Source organism: Podarcis tiliguerta (assembly GCF_965153285.1).
Source record: "Podarcis tiliguerta genome assembly, chromosome: Z".
Lineage (NCBI taxonomy): Eukaryota > Metazoa > Chordata > Lepidosauria > Squamata > Lacertidae > Podarcis > Podarcis tiliguerta.
The window spans coordinates 14,451,677-14,470,763 of record NC_139553.1 but is presented as its reverse complement, the minus strand read 5'-3'; the positions used below and the strand labels follow the sequence as shown (position 1 = coordinate 14,470,763).

Sequence of the window (19,087 nt, the reverse complement as noted above, 5' to 3'; positions counted from 1 at the left end):
GTCACTTCCAGACATCCTGTTTCTTAAGCCTTCATCCTGATTTGTTTGCACCAAGTTATTGTGAGTTTTAAAGATAACTGTTTTGCTGAGCATTATGCTGGGGAGTTAAAAGCCATCCATTATTTACTGAGAGTTATTCCTTGAAGCTTGCCCAAGGTCACACTCAGGTTGCTTCGTGACTGAGTGGGGAGAATTTGAACCCTTGTTTCCCAGGCCCTAGTCTGAGACACTCAGGTATCTTTGCTAATCTTTTTATACAACTGTCTTTTTATCTGATATCTTTGCTAATCAACTTCAAACAACCCAGGGATTTCTCCCAAGAAATCCTCATCTACCTTGTGACCAGCGGCGTAGGAAGGGGGGTGCAGGCTGCTCCGGGTATCATCACTGAGGAGGGTGGGTTTGACAAAATGGCAAAAATGTGAGTTTTTAAAATAAACAAATAAAAATTGGGCTCACGAAACAAACGCAACTAAATGTAGTTGGCACTGGGAGCCACACTGCGGGGGCCGGCACTTACCACGCGGCCTAAAGGATGCCTGAGCCATGCGTCTCTCCTGGGAGTGACATGACGGCTTGGGTGCCTGCAGGTTCTGCGCTGCCTGAAACAGTAGTGTGGGGCTTGCGTTTGCCCACTGCCTCCCCCCTAGCCGCCCTACAGTTGAGGGGGAGGCGGCGGAGAGGCTTTGCGCAGTGCGCTCTGCCCTGGCTCACCCAGCCCCATGGGCAGCTCGCTTTGCCCCCAGGTGCAGGGCATGTGTGCCGCCCTGGGCACCCAAGCGGCTAGTTACGCCATTACTTGTGATCTATCTCCAAGCTAGCCAGAGAGAGAGGAGAAATCACACAACCACTCCACTTTCATGGAGGCTAAACGGACCACAGAAGTGAGTGGTGATTTTCGGCCTACCTCTTTAGAAAAATCCTTTCAGATCCTCTAAGAGACAACTTTGCTGTGTCTTTGCAGAATCCAGCTGCAGAATCCATTAATTGGTAGAGGGGGAAAACCCCCGAGGAGTGGTTGCCAAAGTAAAACATCTCCAAAGGTGAGGACAGGAGTAATGGAAAGAGGGTGGGAGTCTCACTTAGCAACTTCCATGACAACGGATGTATAAAGCAAACAGCCAAATGCCAACAGCACAGACACTGACCAATCAGTGCTGCACATAGGAGGATTCTAAGGTGAAGCTGTAGACATCATTTCTTGCACACCCCCAGCAAAGAAAAGCATATTCCAAATGAATGCCTGTCACCCAATAAAATCTTCCACCTGACTTCACCCCAAAACGGGTAACAGTTCTCATCGATCAGCCACTTCACAACATTCCTGCCCAGGGCAAATGAAAGAAAGCTTTCAGGCATCACTGGGACCAAACCGATCAAGCACATGCGTCTTGCAGATTTCTTTACTTTTTATTATTAGCAGGTACAGTGGTACCTCGGGTTAAGAACTTAATTCGTTCTGGAGGTCCGTTCTTAACCTGAGGCACCACTTTAGCTAATGGGACCTCCCGCTGCCACCACATGATTTCTGTTCTCATCCTGAGGTAAAGTTCTCAACCCGAGGTACTATTCCTGGGTTAGGTCTGTAACCTGAAGCGTCTGTAACCAGAGGTACCACTGTATTTTAAAAGCAGGCATCTTACCTTAATGAGAAGCTCCCGACTCAAGGAATGGTTGTTCTCGTCTGAGAAGATTTCTGACAGCTCGTGGAAAGTGCGGAAGCTTTCTCTGTCAAGAGGGAACAAGGGTATCACTAAAACAAGGTACTTCTGCTTTCAACAAGTCTTCTCAACTGGAGATTTCTATCCCACTTAGTATCTATATTGGTTTTGAAAACATTTTTACATATGCCATTGCTTTAACTGTATTTTATATACGTAATGTTTTAAATCACTTTTACATAACACAATACAGTACTGCATTGCAGCGGGTTCATCTAAATGACCCTTGGGATCCCTTCCAACTCCACAATTTCACAAGTCCATGATTGCTCTAGTCAATTACAGGAAGCTCGGTTACAGAGCACCTGTTCTGCATGCAGAAAGTCCCAGGTTCAACCCCCAATGGCATCTTCAGGTAGGGCTGGGAAAGAACCCTAATGCGACACTCCAGAGAGCTGCTGCCAGTCAGTGTAGACAACACTGAACTAGATGGATCTGTTCCAACTCAGTATCAGACAGCTTCCTACATTTTCCATGTCACTGTTTTTTATAGACACCACCGTATTGTGGATTTGCTTCAAGAAGCTTCACAGGAAGCACTTCGATATGCATGGATTTCAGAAATCCTTACAACAGCCATCCCACTGTGCAGCAAGCCGATGCTATTATCCCTTTGCTGCAGGTATGAGTTTGAAATAACAGTTGCCTTGCCTGCAACTGCCCAGTGGATGTGTAGCAGAGGCAAGATCTGAGATGGAAGACATGGTGGTGCTGACACCCAAGAGGGATCTGCATTGCATGCACTTTCTCCCCCTGCACCCAAATTCTTCCTTCATACCCTACTCACCGGGAGACCTCATCCCATGTCTTCTTCAACCTGTGAACAGCGTTGCATTGCAGGGCAGAGAGAATGGCCCGGAGGGAAGAGAAATTCTTTAGGATCCGGCATTCCTGGAGGAGCACAAGGAAAAACAGTGGGAGTTAGAAGGAGCTAGAAAGAGGAGATACACACAGTGGCATAGCATGGGGGGTGCAGGGGGGGCCGGCCGCACCGGGCGCAACATCTGGGAGTTAGGGTTAGGGGGCGCAAATCCACGGGTTAGGGGGCGCAAATCCACGGGTTAGGGGGTGCAAATTACTTCCCTTGCCCCGGGTGCTGACCACCCACGCTACGCCACACACACAGAGGTTAAAAAACCCCTTATTGTGGGTTAAGGGTTAGGCACTTGTTTCCTGGATCCTCTGCCCAGCATTTGAACTGCTATCTTAATTTCCTGGAATGGATTAAGTTCTGTGGCATATACATGTGTGCGTGTGTGTGTGTGTGTGTGTGTTTGGGAGAGAGAGAGAGAAAGAGAAAGAGATTTGCATTTAGGTGACCCAAATGTTGCAGTCAAAAGGAAATGCAAATTAAAACTCCCCGGTTATAGGTAAGCAACAAACTAAAAACTTGTTGCCTATGTTGAGTTTTGCTGCTCTTAACAGCAGCGTTAGTAGCAAAGGACGTAAAAATGTAAGAAGAGCTTTCTGGATCAGGCCAGTGGTCCAGCATCCTGTTCTCACACTGGCCAACTAGGTACCCTGTTGAGAAGCCTAAGAGCAGGACTTGCTTGTGATCCCCAGCAGCTGGAGTTCAGAGGCATCCTGCCTCTTGGCAGTGGAAGCAGAGCACAGCCATTGTGGCTAGTAGCTGTTGGTAGTAGCCTTCTCCTCCACGAATCTGCCTAATCCTCTTTTAAAGCCACCCAAGTTGGTGGCAGTCACTGTCTTCTGTGGTGAGGGCTAGAAACCTGATTGAAAGGAAACACCCCCCCCCAAAAAAACCCAACCACCCATGTTCTTGAAATGCCTCATTCCAAAACATACTTTGGATTGAGTCCCATCTCAAACCACAATACTATTTATTTATTTTTTGGAGGGGTCTACAGCCAAGCAACCTACCCGAGCTACTTGAATCCAGTGGTCCACCACCTTGGCTCTTTGCTGTGGCTTCAGGGCCCGGTCCCCAAGGCAAGTTGAAATGATGCAGTTGGTGACACGGTTAAACTGGGAGACGGTCGCCCGGATGGTGGGGGCCAAGTGCTCCTTGCCTTTCTTGTCCCGCTGGGACCAGATGCAGCCAAGGCAGTGATAGGGAACCACCTTTTTGAAAAGCTCCTGCAACAGAGAGGCATTAAGACAAGGATCAGGAAAAGAAAGGATGGTGGCTTGAAGAGGGCAAGATGTCATTCATTTACAGTGGACGCTCGGGTTGCGAATGTGATCCGTGCAGGAGGCATGTTCGCAACCTGCAGCGTTTGCAACCTGCAGCGCCGCATCTGCGCACGTGTGGGTTGCCATTTGGCGCTTCTGTGCATGCACAAAGCATGATTTGGTGTGTCTGCGCATGCGCCGAAACCCGGCAGTAACCCGTTCCGGTACTTCCAGGTTCGGCATGGCGCGCAACCAAAAAAAGCAACAACCTGAAGCGTCTGCAACCCGAGGTATGACTGTATTTGGAAATTTAATGCCAAGGGTTTTGGAGGAGGAGGAACATAAGCACATTAGAACATCCTACTGGATGCATCTTGTCCAGCATCTTTTTCACACAGCGACTAGCCAGATGTTCCCAAGGGTGACCTGAGCACAACAGCATTCTCCTCTCCTGCGGTTTCCAGCAACTGGTACCCAGAGGCATGGCTAAGCTGCCTAAGGCTTTATGAGCCAAAACTGAATTGAAACTGGAAGAAACTGATAGCCAGTGCAGCCAGGTCGGCATCCATGTCATATGCTCATTCCATCTAGTCCTAGTGGGAAATCTGGCTGCTGAACTCTGCGTTAGTTGCAGTTTCCAAAAAAAGTCTTCAAGGCCAGCCCCATGCAGCAATCTAACTCAGAGTAATATCTTATGTGGGGACGCGGGTGGCGCTGTGGGTTAAACCACAGAGCCTAGGACTTGCTGATCAGAAAGTTGGGAGTTCGAATCCCTGCGACAGGGTGAGCTCCCGTTGCTCGGTCCCTGCTCCTGCCAACCTAGCAGTTCGAAAGCACGTCAAAGTGCGAGTAGGTAAATAGGTACCGCTCCAGGGGTAAGGTAAATGGTGTTTCCGTGTGCTGCTCTGGTTCACCAGAAGCAGCTTAGTCATGCTGGTCACATGACCCAGAAGCTGCACGCCGGCTCCCTCGGCCAATAAAGCGAGATGAGCGCCCCAAACCCCAGAGTTGGCTACATCTGGACCTAATGGTCAGGGGGTCCCTTTACCTTTACCTAAAATCTTATGTAAGAGAGAGGGTGGGTGCGGATTGTCACAGAAAGCACGCCCGGGCTGAATCAGACACTCACGGCATCCATTAGTGTGAATTGTTCGGCCACCATCTCCGGCGAGAAAGAGAGGAAATCTAGCTTGCCTTCTCCTAGCCCATTTTCCTCTTCTAGCCGCAGGGTGCAGCTGGCATGGTCCACAGCTGGGAGAGACAAGGGGACAGAGTCAAGGCATGGAGCAACTGGCTGGAAGGCCAGCAGAGGACAGGGCATCTGCCATCGCTCCCCGACCCCCAGCTCAATCTAAGCACAGATCAGAGGGGCTATAAAAGGAAGTGGCAGAGAACACCCTTTGCAGGAAGAACTCAATCCTTGGCATCTCCAGCTAAAAGGGTCTCGTGGAGTCAGGCTGAGACCATCTCCAAAGCTGAAGGCCTGGAGGCAGCTGCTGCCAGTCAAACTAGAGACTATACGCACCCCTGATTTTGCATGTGTTCGAAGAACGTGTGACTATGTATGCATGGCCCATTTTTGGACCAGCCACAACAGGGGTGTAATGAGCTTATGTGTGCTCCATGATGTCCTGGAATGCAACCCCTGAACAAATCAAGGGTTGCCTGCACATGTCCCACCCACCCCAACCACCAATAGCCATTTTGGACTATAGCTGTAGTCCAAAATCTCTGGAGGGCACAAGGTTGGTGAAGTTTGCCCTGTATGATGGAAGGGGACCATCGCTCAGCTGTAGGGCAAAAGTCCTGCATCTGCAAGGCTCCAAGTCCAGTCCTCGGGATATCCAGATAAACGGAATTGGGGTGGTGGGGGAGAATCCTCTCTGCCTGCCTGCGACCTTGCAGAGCTGCTGCCAGTCAGAGTTAGCGGCCCTGGGGTATGTGGAATGACCAGCCAATGCACTGGAATGCAGCTGCTTAATCTTAATCTGGCCTTTCTTGCCTATGGAGCTCAGGCAGGCTGCCCCACCCACTCCTGCTTGCTATCTTATCTCCACAACAACCCTGTGAGGTAGGCTAAGCTGAGAGAGAGAAAGAGAGAGAGAGAGAAGCCCTGCTCACCTTCCGCCTCCACCTCGGCCCGCTCCTGCTGCTGGAACTGCGTGAAGAGGATGCGGGCTCTCCGCTCCAGGTCTGAGCCTGGGATGTTGAGCCGCACATAAATTATCAGCTGCTTCAGGCAGGCGTAGTCCGGAGGCTTGCGGAAGTCTTCGGAGTACTGATCCAGCCAGGCACCCAGGATGGACGAGATGGTGCTGAGGAGGAGGAGGAAGAATAAGAAGTTGGGCTTCCTCCATAAGCCAGGCCAATGGGCGTTTCAGAGGGTTGCATTGCACCCAAAGGGGGAGGGGATTGACCTTTAGCCTTGAGGGGTGGGGATCCTCCGGCCCATGGACCTAATTGCTCCACCCCTTTTGACTAAGTCCCATTCCCTATGTATGTGACACCCCAGGTACGGGGGCAGATAACTCTGCAGCTGAGCCAAAGGAGGCCATGGTCGCTGATTGTCCACATGGGCATCTGACATCGGGGTGATATCAGGTGACTGACAGGTGGGCAGCCCCAGCGGGAGGGGGGATGGGAAGTTGAGGATCTGTGGCCCTCTGGCTGGATCCAATCCTTCATCCCCACTTCCATGCCAAGAATCCAGGCTGAAGAAGGGTTCTTCACCCCTGTTCTGGGGTAAACCACTTCTGAATCTTTTACTGTGTCTCTCTCGCATGCACAAAAAATATTGCCATGCTGGTTAGAAATCTGAGGAAGTTGCCCAGCACTCCATCCCTGCTAAGGTATCCAAGATGGTGGCCTCTAGGTGTTGTTGGACTACAACTCCCATCAGCCCCTACTAGTTTGTTCAACAGGGAGGGAATGATGGGAATTGAGGTCCAAGGACGTCTGGGGAGTACTACCTTGACTACCCCCTGTGACATCACTCACAGGCCAGAAACTTACTTTTTCAGCTCCAGTCTCTCGTCCACAGCATGCCTGGGGTGGTCTCCGTTGACCTGGAGGTGCAGTTTGCCATATCTGGAGGACCAGGGAAAGCCAATCAAATCTTTGCAATGCACACATATGCGTTTCAGGGATTACTGGATGCCCACTTGCCCCCAAAACAGTTCTGACTAGCAGCATGGTCAGGCATGATGGAAATTGTATTGTTGTTTCGTTTCATTTATGAATCACACCCCATGAGCTGTCTCACAAAGCAATTTAGAATAAAACAACATTGTACTGGGTAAAAAAAGAATAAAGATTCTCATCCTCATCCGTGGTGGATTTCGTACAGGGCTTTCAGAATAACCTTTTTGAGGCAATAACTACCATTTTTATCAATCACTGTTTATTTCACCAATGAATTGCTCCTCCTCATTCAGAAGTGATTTACCAAAAAAGCAATTATGAATATAAAAATGGTTTAAAACCATGGCTCATCCATAAAAATCAATCCAGTGGGGTTCAAGATTTTGGAAGGCTTTCACTGTCAGCAGGCGCCGAAAAGGCAGTAGGAAAGGCACTTGTCTGATATGCAACGAAATGGGGTTCCAAAGGCTCAGTGTCACCCCACTAATGGCCTAATTTTGATGGACAGGCCTTCTGGTAGGATGGTGTCTACAGAATGCCTTCTCTTGCAGAATGCAGTGATTGGCTGACTATTACTATTATTGCATTTATAACTCACTTTTTCCTCCCAGAAGCACAAGGTGGTGTACATGGTACAACCACCTTCCTATTTTACCCTCACAACAACCCTGTGAGGTAGGTTGGGCTGAGAGTGAGTGACTGGCCCAAGGCCACTCCATTGAGATTCATGACTCCATAGGAATTTGGACTCTGGCCCCCCCAAGGTCCTAGGCTGACATTCTAACCACTATGCCACACTGTAGTAGAGGAGGAGATCTTTTAGGTATCTGGAGGAGTCCACAGCGACTACCATGCTACACCACTGACTGCTCTTCCCGACAGCAGCTTGGACTCAGGAACTGGTGCCTCTTACCCCACAGAGCCCCACAAGGAGAGAGAAGGCAGAAGATTACCTGTTCAGAAGGAGGTCCAGGACCTGCTTGGTCGTGGCAAAGGCACGGTATGTACAGAGGAAGATGGTGACGTAGGTGGAATCATTGCCTTTGAATGCAGAGACGAGGTATTGCACCAGCTTCTCCAGGGTCCCGGCTTTGATGGTCCGCACCTTACAAGTCTCATACAGGTTTAAGGCCGACTCGTTCTCAAACTGTGAAAGGGACAGAGAATTACATGAGCCGCTGCTTCAAGGGGAGTTGTGGATGCCGTTCTAGTGCTTTTCCAGCTGCACTGTCTCCCGGTGGAGTACAGGATCTGATTTAAGGTGCTGGTTTTTACCTTTAAAGCCCTTCATGGCCTAGGACCCTCGTACCTACGGGACCGCCTCTCCTGGTATGCCCCACGGAGGACCCTAAGGTCCATATATAGCAACACCCTAGAGGTCCTGGGCCTTAAGGAAGTTAGATTATCCTCAACCAGAGCCAGGGCTTTTTCAACTCTGGCTCCGGCCTGGTGGAACGCTCTGTCTCATGAGACCAGGGCCCTGCGGGATCTGATTTCTTTCCACAGGGGCTGTAAGACAGAGTTGTTCCACCTGGCCTTTGGCTTAGAATCAGTTTGATTCCCTCCCCCTCTTTCTTTTTCCTTTCTCCTCCTGTGAAGAGGCTGCATCCTAATGTTTTAATGTTGTATTTTAATATTTTTAAATTGTATTTTAATCAACTTGTTTTTATTATTGGTTGTTAGCCGCCCTGAGCCCGGACTTGGCTGGGGAGGGCGGGGTATAAATTAAAAAATATATTATTATTATTATTATTATTATTATTATTGAGCTGTGAAGGTGGGGGGAGAGACATAACCCCTCCAGATGTTGCACAGGGATAAGTGCATCTCAGGTCCAACTTCCATGTATTATCTGAGAGGCAAGGCCTCTGCTTACATGCCTCTAGCAAAGGACAGTCCTGTTCCACTGGTCCAACACTCAGAACAGCCCTGTAAGGCTGGCGACTTTAGTTGCCTCCACACCAGGGACAGGAAGTTGCACAGGTTCTGAGGTGACATCAGAACTAGCGACCTGCAAGCTCATAAAAAAGTCACTTTGGGCCACAGTGCCCTGTCTGTTACAAAAGGCTGGAAGCCTTCACTTACCCCCAGCCATCGCTGCCCCTTGTTGGCTGTGTGGTGGAGCTGGACTTTCCGGAGCGAAATGCTATAGATCACGCCATCTTCCACCTCTTCTCCGATCTCCTGAGTGGAGCTCTGCAAAGGGATCGAAGAAACACAAAGAGATGGGCAAATGGGCCTAGCAAATAAAACGTATGCACTGTTTTCATCAGCTTCATGGGTACAAAATGGCAGCCCAAAAGGGATTAGCTCAGGCACAGGCAAACTCCGGCCCTCCAGATGTTTGGGACTACAATTCCCACCATCCCTGACCACTAGTCTTATTAGCTAGGGATTATGGGAATTGTAGTCTCAAACATTTGAAGGGCCGGAGTTTGCCTATGCCTGGATTAGCTGTTTTCTTCATCTTAAGGCTCCCCAGCCAAAAGGAGGCCATATTTCAAGAGAACGTCCAGACCGCAAGAGCTCCACAGAACATGGTGGATGTCCCTTATTTTGAAATACTGCCCAAAAAATCCTGCGGTACAGGGGCTACAGCTTTCGACATGCCCACATTTTTTAATGTTTTACATCTATTCACTGCCATTGAATCTCAAACCAGAACAGAGCTGGGGGCAACGTTCAGGGATTGGGAGAACGTTTGTAAATATAAGAAAACTGTGGTAGGCACCACTAAATGCCCTTTTAACAGATAAGTGTCTGGGTTCATGCACTGGGGAAAAAAATACACTTTGGAACTCCCTGCCTATTGACATCAGGCAAGTGCCTTCACTGTACTCTTTCTGGCAGCTGCTTAAAACACCTTTGTTTAGATGAGCCTATCCACATATTTAGGAAGCAGAAACAAGTTCAATCTGTTTTTAGTAAATAACAATGATGAAAGATAATATATATATATATATTGAAAGATGTTCCAGTAGCACCTTAAAGACGAACTAAGTAAAAGCCTTCTAGGTATGAGCTTTCGTGTGTATACACACTTCTTCGGATACTGTTTTAGGTTATTCTTATTTTAATGTTTAAGAAGTCTTACATTATAGTTGCTAATTGGTAATTTTATTGTTCTATCTTTTTTTGGTAAACTGTTTCAGTGACGATGATGGGGGTTTTTTTACCATCAAGCAGTGTATAAATTTCATTACAATTAAAAAAATAAAAATTAAAAAATCATTTGCATGTTCTCAATTTGCCAGGCTGCGAAGAAGTTTCGCACGGAGGCTTTTCATTTGTGGAAGCTGGTTGCGAATGGTGCACTGCCACTTAACAGGGGTTGGGGTTACATGTCACAAAAGCAAGGCTTACAATAAACTGTTGCTGTGTGAATTGTTCAGATAGATTTCTGACTAATCAACCATGCCCTTTTCCTGGATACCTTGTTCTACCTTTACTCACCACTCAATTTTCTCTGTGTCCCCTTCCCCTCTGACAAACAGCGTTTTGTGGTTACTGAGAATACTCAGTTCTCATTGGGCTGTTTTTGTGTGTGAGGGGGTTTCCCTCAAGGTATGTTATTGTACTTCTGCAAGCCTTGAGATTTACCAGGAGCATGCCACACACCTTCCTCATATTTCTTCCTTCCTCCATTTTGGAAACAGAGCTGTCACAATTCGGCACCAGAGCTTGCTATTGTGATTAAGAACTTAATCTACAACTTGATCTAAATTTACCAATCACCACAAGATTATGCCTGCAAAAATCACTGCAAAATAATTGGAAAACAATCAAATAGTATTTTTAAAACAACAACGACAACAACAACAGGAAGCTGCACATCTTACAAAGTTTACATAACATTTTAGAAAGCAGCAAAACACATGAGATATTAAGTGCACTGGAAAAAGCGACTTTATTTATAAATTAGTGGAATGATAAGATTGTTATATATTTTTCAGCGCTTTGTTTATAGACATATAGTTATAGCTGTTTATTATGAGAACTATATGACTCCCCCCACAATAAATTTGTTCTCTTTCCATTATAAAACCTCACCCTTTAACAGATAATCAGCAAACTTTTTGAATAAATAACTTAATGGTTATGTCAAATATATCAAATAATATCCTTTCTTATATGAATGCCATTAAATGTAATCAAACTGTCACTCCCACTCTGTCTTTATATTTGATGTATTCATACAAACTTAAGTGTTGTGCTTAGTTTTTGTAAATTTAGAAGAAGAAGAAATCACAGCACAGAAGTGGAATCTGCAACAAATAGTTGCAGCATTGAGAGCTCACGTTCAGGGTGCCAGCCAGACAGCGCACCCTCTTTCAGGATGCTCCATACTTTCCCTCCTCCTGCATGAATTACATGCATGCCTCAACAGAACATAAAACTGGGAAAGTATGTGTGTATGGACTTTTCCAGTGTTATTTCTCCAGTTTATAGATGATGCGATTTGGGGGAGTGGGAAATTGGAAACTGCCTTCAACCGACTCAGACCACCTGGTCCACTTCAGTATTGACTGGAAGTGGCTCTCTACGGCAGAGCTTTCCAAACTGTGTGTCACGGCACATTAGTGTGTCGGCTGCAGTGTGTAGGTGTGTCGTGGGAACGCTCCCTGTGCTACCCCCGGGGCTGGGAAGGGGTTAGTTTAACCTCCAGTTTGCTAGTAAAACTGAATTACTGTGTTGCGAAATGAAGCATGTCTAAAAAGTGTGTCCCCAACATGAAAAATAAAAAAATGTCCAGTAGCACCTTAGAGACCAACTAAGTTTGTTCTGGGTATAAGCTTTTGTGTACATGCACACAAAAACTTATTACCCCCCCCCCCAACTAAAACAGACCAACATGGCTACCTACCTGAACCCAACATGAAAAGTTTGCAAAGCTGATGCTGTACCACTGAGCTACAGCCTTAAGAGTGGGAAAGACTCCACAGGGCCACTTAATTACTAAAAAATGTTTGTTCCCTAATAATGAACTCAGTGTATGCACACTCCGCCCTCATGTCTTTAGAGGTGGGAGTAAGCAAATGTTTCCCTAAGGGAGGAACTCTGCCCATGCTCAGAAGTGCCCCAGGTGCCAGCATCTCTCAAACAACATAAACATTCGTGCCTTGGACAGGAAAGGACTGTATGAGCTCAACTAGGTCCTGGAAGGTGGTAGTGGTGAAGTAAAAATGACCCCTTGACAGGAGGGGTGGAGACCTCATCAGGAGGAACTGAGTATGCATCCATAGCAAAAGAATCAGCCCCACAGCAGGGAAAGTTACAAAACTGTTCCCTGAGTGCTGTTTGACAGAGGAGGAGGAGGAAGGTTGAAGGAAGCCAAAACCACGGGAATGGTTTCCTGGAAAGCCAAGACAGAAAACATACAAACCTTTCATTTAAGGCAAACAAAAAACAAAAACAAAACCCTTATCCTCTAGAGAAGGCACAAAAGCAGGTGTCAGCTTGAGCCGGGTCCGGACCATATCCTTATCAAATGACAATATGACAGATACACAGCAGCATTTGTGGAGTCACTTTATATATATTTTAAAGGTCAAAGATACTTAATTACAAATCCCAAACAGGTAAAAATTGAAATGTAAAGTCTGATCTTCATTGGGTGAATATAGCCCAGTTGGTTAGAGATGTTTTGGCCTACAACTCCCACAATCCCTAGCTAATAGGACCAGATGTCAGGGATGATGGGAATTGTAGTCCAAAAACATCTGGAGGGCCGAAGGTTGCCTATGCCTAGAGTGTGGTGCTGATAACACCAAGGTTGCAAGTTCAATCCCTGTATGGGACAGCTGCATATTCCTGCATTGCAAGGAGTTGGACTAGAATGATTATTCTCAGGGTTACAATTCTATGATCCTATGACCTTGGGCCAGTTACTCACTATGAGCCTAACCTACCTCACAAAGTTGTTGTGAGGGTAAAATGGAGATGTGAAGAACTGTGTAAACCACCTTGCGCTCCTGGGGGCGGTGGGGGGGCAGTTGTGGAATATAAATGCAAAGAAAGAAAGAAAGAAAGAAAGAAAGAAAGAAAGAAAGAAAGAAATGAAGCTTTGCAAAATTGTCTGTAATCAGAAGAAAATTGCATACAAAAATGTGTACGGTAGAAGTAATTTTCATAAAAACGCTGCTGGGTTTTAATAAGGACTTTTAAAAATAATACCGCAAATTGATGTGTGGAAATCTGGAGGAGTGAACTGAAGATTTGGAATACAGTATGAGTAACCGAGAGAAACAAGAGACCACACAAAATCTGACTCACAAGCTGCAGAACGCAGATGAGTTGGCAGATGGGAAATGGTCTCTATCTCTCTCAAACCAACTCACCACGACATCATCTTTTACTCCTGAAAATGAAACCTGCTCTTGCCTCAATCACTTCCCCCTCTTGACATCAGAAACCCAGGATTTGCCCGCTGTCAGGGGTGGTAAAAGTGCCCAGCATAAGCCAATATCTCAAGGCTGCAGGTACAAGAAATCAGAGCATCTCACAGGTTCATCACTGGCGTCAACAGTCACGCACTCTCAGGCTGTTGTTATAAGGATTAAATGAGGAGGAGGAGAACTATGTGCACCACTTTGAGCTCCTTGAAAGAAAGGTGGTCTATAAATACAAGGAAGGAAGGAAGGAAGGAAGGAAGGAAGGAAGGAAGGAAGGAACTTGCAGGCTGCTTGTGCAACCCTCATTTCACCAACTGTGAATGTCCATCGTGGAGGCCGTAAATCTCCATGGGTCACAGACATGAAGGAGACAAAAGGGAATTCTTGCTGGCTTCAAAAACTGTCATGGGGGACTTCTAGTTTATTACAGTAGTGCCTTGGGTTAAGAACTTAATTCGTTCTGGAGGTCCGTTCTTAACCTGAAGCTGTTCTTAACCTGAGGTACCACTTTAGCTAATGGGGCCTCCCGCTGCCGTTGTGCTGCCAGAGCACGATTTCTGTTCTCACCCTGAAGCAAAGTTCTTAACCCGAGCTACTATTTCTGGGTTATCAGAGTCTGTAACCTGAAGTGTCTCGAGGTACCACTGTATTCCATTTGTATCCCACCTTTCCTCTAAACAGTCAGGTGGCATCCATGGTTCTCCATTTCTACCCCCACAAAAACACTGTGAGGTAGGTTAGGGTGTGTGTGTGTGTGTGTGTGTGTGTGAGAGAGAGAGAGAGAGAGAGAGAGAGAGAGAGAGAGAGAGAGAGATGGTAACCAGTCCAAGGTCACTCAGTGAACCTCACAGCTAAGCAGGGCAGATCTGAACCCGGCTTTCCCACATCCAGGTCTGAACCTCTAACCCAGAGCTTTCCAAACTTTTCATGTTGGTGGCATACTTTTTAGACATGCATCATTTCGTGACACAGTAATTCAGTTTTACTAGCAAACCGGAGGTTGAAACTAATCCCTTTCCAGCCCCCGGAGGAGCGTGGGGAGCATTCATGTGACACACCTACACACTGAAGCCAAAACACTAACATTGTGGCGACACACAGTTTGGAAAGCTCTGCTCTAACCCTTAGACCATCTTGCTTCTTGTTTTTCTAACTCAGATCAGCAATCTGCCTTTGTATGTTCAGGAAAGGGAAAAACAAACAGACACGTGATCAGACATCTGGGGTGGGTGGGTGGGTGTCAAGCTGAATCAACAAGCCAGGCCCCACCCTCTGGACAAATGCCAGTCCCTTTGGGTCAGGTCCCAGTTACCAAAATGAAGTCGTCACTAAGGGAAGCTCATTGTGTTTATCGACCCTCTCCCTCCCTCTCTCCAATACAGACTGTAGAGGGGGAAAAGACAACTAAGGTTTTGTGATACAGCTTGAATATCTCTGAATGGTTTTACATGTTCCAGAACAAAATCTGAATAAGCTTCCTGTATAGCCACACTGTGTAAACAAATCACATTGGTCTAAACTGACTGCATTCCAAAAGTTATGGATTCAAATCACCCATGACTTCACAATACAGTGCACACCAGAGGTCTGAGATAGGAACATGCTCCCCATTAAGTCGCTGTCTCCATTTTGACTTAAAGGTGGAGTGTCTGTTTTTTATATGCAGATGGTCCCAGGTTCAATCCCCAGCATCTCCAGTTAGGGCTGAGAGAGACCCCTGCCTGAAACACAGGAGAGCTGCTGCCAGTCAGTGTAGACAACACTGAGTTACATGGATACCAATGGCTCAGTAGCTTATTATGTTCCTATCTCAACAACAGCCCTGGCAATTAGTCCCTGTGTCCTGTGGTAGCGTTCACATTAACTCGCTTTTGGAAAAATCATTGATATTTGTGGAGGTTCAAGCATTCTTAAATTATACGTGTGGTGTGAGGACCAAGAGATGGACAATGAAAGTGGACCCCAGGACACCTGGATGGGGGGAGGGACACCTGCCTTGAAGCAGCACGAGAGAAGGATCTATGGGGTCTTGGTGGACCACAAGCTGAACCTGAGACAACAGTATGATGCAGCAGCAGTAAATAGAGCAAATGCTATTCTAGGTGTCTAGTGTCCTGATCAAGCGAAGTAGTAGTACCACTAGATTCTGCCTTGCTCAGACCAAACCTGGTATACTGTGTCCAGTTCTGGGCACCTCAATTTAAGGATATTGACAAGCAGGAATGTTTGCAGAGGAGGGTGAGCAAGATGATCAAGGGTCTGGAAACCAAGCCTTATGGGGAACAGTTGGGTCTGTTTTTCCTGGAGACTGAGAGGAGACTGAGAGGAGATACGATAGTCACCATCAGATATCAAGAGTTGTCACATGGAAGGTGGAGCACGCTTGTTTTCTCCTGCTCTGGAGGGTAGGACTCGAATCAATGGCTTTAAGTTACAAGAAAAGAGATTCTGACTAAACATCAGGAAGAACTTTCTGGCAGTAAGAGCTGTTTGACAGTGGAACCTCCCTTGGGGGGTTCTGGGCTCTCCTTCAATGGAGGTTTTTAAGCAGAAGTTGGATGGCCATCTGTCATGGATGCTTTAGTTGAGATTTGTACACTTTAGGGGGTTGGACTACATGACCCTTTGGGTCCTTTCCAATTATAAAGTTCTATGAACCCCATTGGTTTCAAAGAGACTTATATTTAGAATAATCTAGTCCACCCCCACTCCCCAATGCTCAGGATCACAGCTATTTAAAGTTTGGAAGGATAAACACCCACCACCTATTAGAGCTATGAAGATCCTGTGGCCCTTTGTACATTTGAACACACTATGTCAATCTCATTTAGACACCTCTATTTGGGCATACAGACTGCCTGTGTTAACTTACATGCATAAATCAGAATCAACTAGGTATTTTTTTTTATTGTCAAGTGTCCACTGACAACGCTTCTTCCTTTTCTTGATAGAGTTGCAAAAACTGAAATTAAAAAGGAGGTTCTTGTTAATAAAGCCACTCTGAAGTGGCAAATGCTTAGTTGGCAAAGGCCGTTATCAAGGAACTTGAAAGCAAGAATGGAAAGTTGACTCGGCAGTTATGATGCAGGCTCAACCTCACGAGGTCCCCGGCTGCGAGGAAAAGCCCCAGAATGGAAAAAGTGCTCACTCCGTTTCCTTCCCCTTTTGCAAAATTTGCACAGCCCATTCATATATAGAGAGAGAGAGGGAGGGGGAAACGGAAGTTAATGAACAGAGCAATAGAAAAATAAGAAAGCCAAGCATCACGCAATACTGGCAAAACTCATTGCTTGCCTTGGGGTTTTTCCTCTTCATTTTCTGGGAGGTTGTTCCAAGCAAAAACTCTTTTGCTGAGCACGTTTGTTCTTTGATTCCTTCCCAGAAATGGGGAAATCAAAACAAAGCAGAAACAGGAACAGCTGGAAGTCTCAGCTTGGCACCTGAGATAATATTTCTGGGTAAAGATCCCCCCCCTTTAAGTCATTTTATAACTTACATAAAACAAATAGAAGTTATAGCTATGGATGAAAATTAAAAGATGAAAAACAAAACTATAAAACTGGCATGGGGTTAAAATAACAATATCCAAGTCATGAGAGAGAAAAAGTGACGATGCATGTTATCCGCATATAAAGAATATTAGTGCTATTGGATTATCAAGTGTAGTTCCAGATTCGCTTGGCTGATGACGAAGGCCATCTTGAAAATTATCCTTCCGCTGTCTATGTAATAAAGGAATGCCAAATGATATAGAAGGAAGTGCTTGGAGGTTCTAGTCCTTGTCAAAACCTCAAATTATGTCTAATTTTCTCCATTATAAGCTATATTTCAGAGTCAGTGGCACCAAGTGTCCAGTGTAAGATTTTGGGCAGCTTTCCATTGAGTTGCAATTCTGAGATAACATTTCTGATCTGGGACTGCCCATAAAGAAACTATTTTCTGCCCTTATTGTCGCCTTGTGATGGTTTTGTGCCAACAGGGGTGAGGGGTCCTACTCATATTCATAATGGTGAATCCTACGCACTTGAGAACTTAAGAAGAGATTTCTGGATCAGGCTAATGGCCCATCTGGTCCAGCATCCTTTTCTCACAGTGACCACCAGGAAGCCCACAAACAGAATCTGAGCACAATAATAATATTCTCCCTTCCTGTACCTCCAGCAACTGCTATTCAGAAGCATTATCACCTCCAACCATGGAGCCACAACACAGACATCATGGGCAATGACAATCTTCCATGAATTTGTCTAATCCTCTTTTAAAGCCTTCCATGTTGGTGGCCATCGATGCCTCCTGTGGGAGTCAGTTCCACAGTTTAACAATGTGCTGCATGAAAAAGTCCTTTCTTTTATCTGTTCTGACTCTTCCAACATTCATCTTCCTTGGATGCCCACGAGTTCTAATGTTGTAAGAGGAGAGAAACTTTTCTCTATCTACTTTCTCCATACCACATGCAATTCTATAAACTTCCTACGTGTAACCTTTTGGTCACCTTTTCTCTAAACTAAAAAATCCCAAACGCTGCAACCGCTCCTTATAAGGGAGTTGCACCATCCTCTTGATTATTTTTGTTGTCCTTTTCTGAAACCTTTCCAACTCTATATCCTTTTTTTTTTTTTTAAGGTAAGACAACCAGAATTTGCTTTATAATGCCTATATTATTGAAGCCATGCCCTCAGGGACATCACTTAGGGGATCAGTGTCAGGCTCCAAATTCACAGGGTAAATTACCCACCCATTTAGCCAACTCCTAGCACTTCCTATATGGTAAGTTAGTCACAACCAACAGGTGGCATGTTAACTTTAAGAGGACTTCAGGATCACTCTGAATTCAGCCCCTTGACAGTTTGAATTCACCACTGCTGGAGAAAACAGTGTCCATCCTAAAAATAAAATCTTTTTTTTAATACCACATAGAAAACATCAGGTGGAAGATTAAAAGTCTTGGCCCAGTTAAAGTCTCTTCTGCCTCAGCCAAGGATTCCCTCAATTTTTCACAGTACAGCAGAAGGACAAGAGTGTTTTTAGCAAAAAAAGGCATTAGCCACTTTGTGGCTGCCCAATCTCTCCCGGAGAGCTTCAATGGGGAGGAGAGCTTCAATGGGGATGAGAATAGGCGAGACGTTCACCATGGGGTTTTGCTAGGTGTGAACAGCATAAACCACACAAAGCTCTTTGCATGTTGAACACAAGGCCCATTTCACAAAGAGAGGGCAACACTTCTCAGCCAAGAACTGCAGTTGACAGGCCATGCGTTTCAGAAGGCTGTGGGTGTGTATGTCAAGGATACGGGAGCCTTTTTCAACCCTAGGGCCACATTCTCTTCCGGGCAGCATTCTGGAGGACACGTACCAGTGGTGTGCAAGGCCAGAGGCAGATGCGGGGAGAGCAAAAATTGTGAACACACACCCTCTATTCTGTATCCAGGCAAGCAAGCTGCATGATTAGAACAAGGACATATCCCACCAAGGCTAAGGCCAGATATATCTGTCCCCAGGGCCGAGGTTCCCCCTCTTCTCTAAGTGAATGCGACTTAAGAGAATTCTGCTTCCAAAACCAGAAACTCATAAAAGCATTATCACAGAGTTTTAGAGTTTAGAAGACATTTTGAAGTCTGACCTAAACGCTTAGATCTACAATGCAAAGAGATCCAGATTTTTCCAATGGGCCTGTACTTTGATGGGGCCGTATAAATAATTA

At 46.1% G+C, this 19,087-nt stretch overlaps 1 protein-coding gene across 7 annotated transcripts in view; it reads right to left on the bottom strand.

Moving 5' to 3' along the window:
- RALGDS (ral guanine nucleotide dissociation stimulator) overlaps positions 1-19,087 on the bottom strand; it is a 92,805-nt gene that overhangs the window by 12,349 nt on the left and 61,369 nt on the right. For all 7 annotated transcript variants that reach the window (XM_083423541.1, XM_083423542.1, XM_083423540.1 and 4 more), the window contains exons 2-9: positions 9,081-9,191; positions 7,949-8,142; positions 6,867-6,941; positions 5,976-6,169; positions 4,984-5,105; positions 3,603-3,818; positions 2,509-2,612; positions 1,644-1,728 (exon numbers count right to left, since the gene is read on the bottom strand). In XM_083423541.1, coding sequence (XP_083279667.1) covers positions 1,644-1,728; positions 2,509-2,612; positions 3,603-3,818; positions 4,984-5,105; positions 5,976-6,169; positions 6,867-6,941; positions 7,949-8,142; positions 9,081-9,191 — 1,101 coding nt within the window. The remainder of the gene's footprint in view (positions 1-1,643; positions 1,729-2,508; positions 2,613-3,602; positions 3,819-4,983; positions 5,106-5,975; positions 6,170-6,866; positions 6,942-7,948; positions 8,143-9,080; positions 9,192-19,087) is intronic.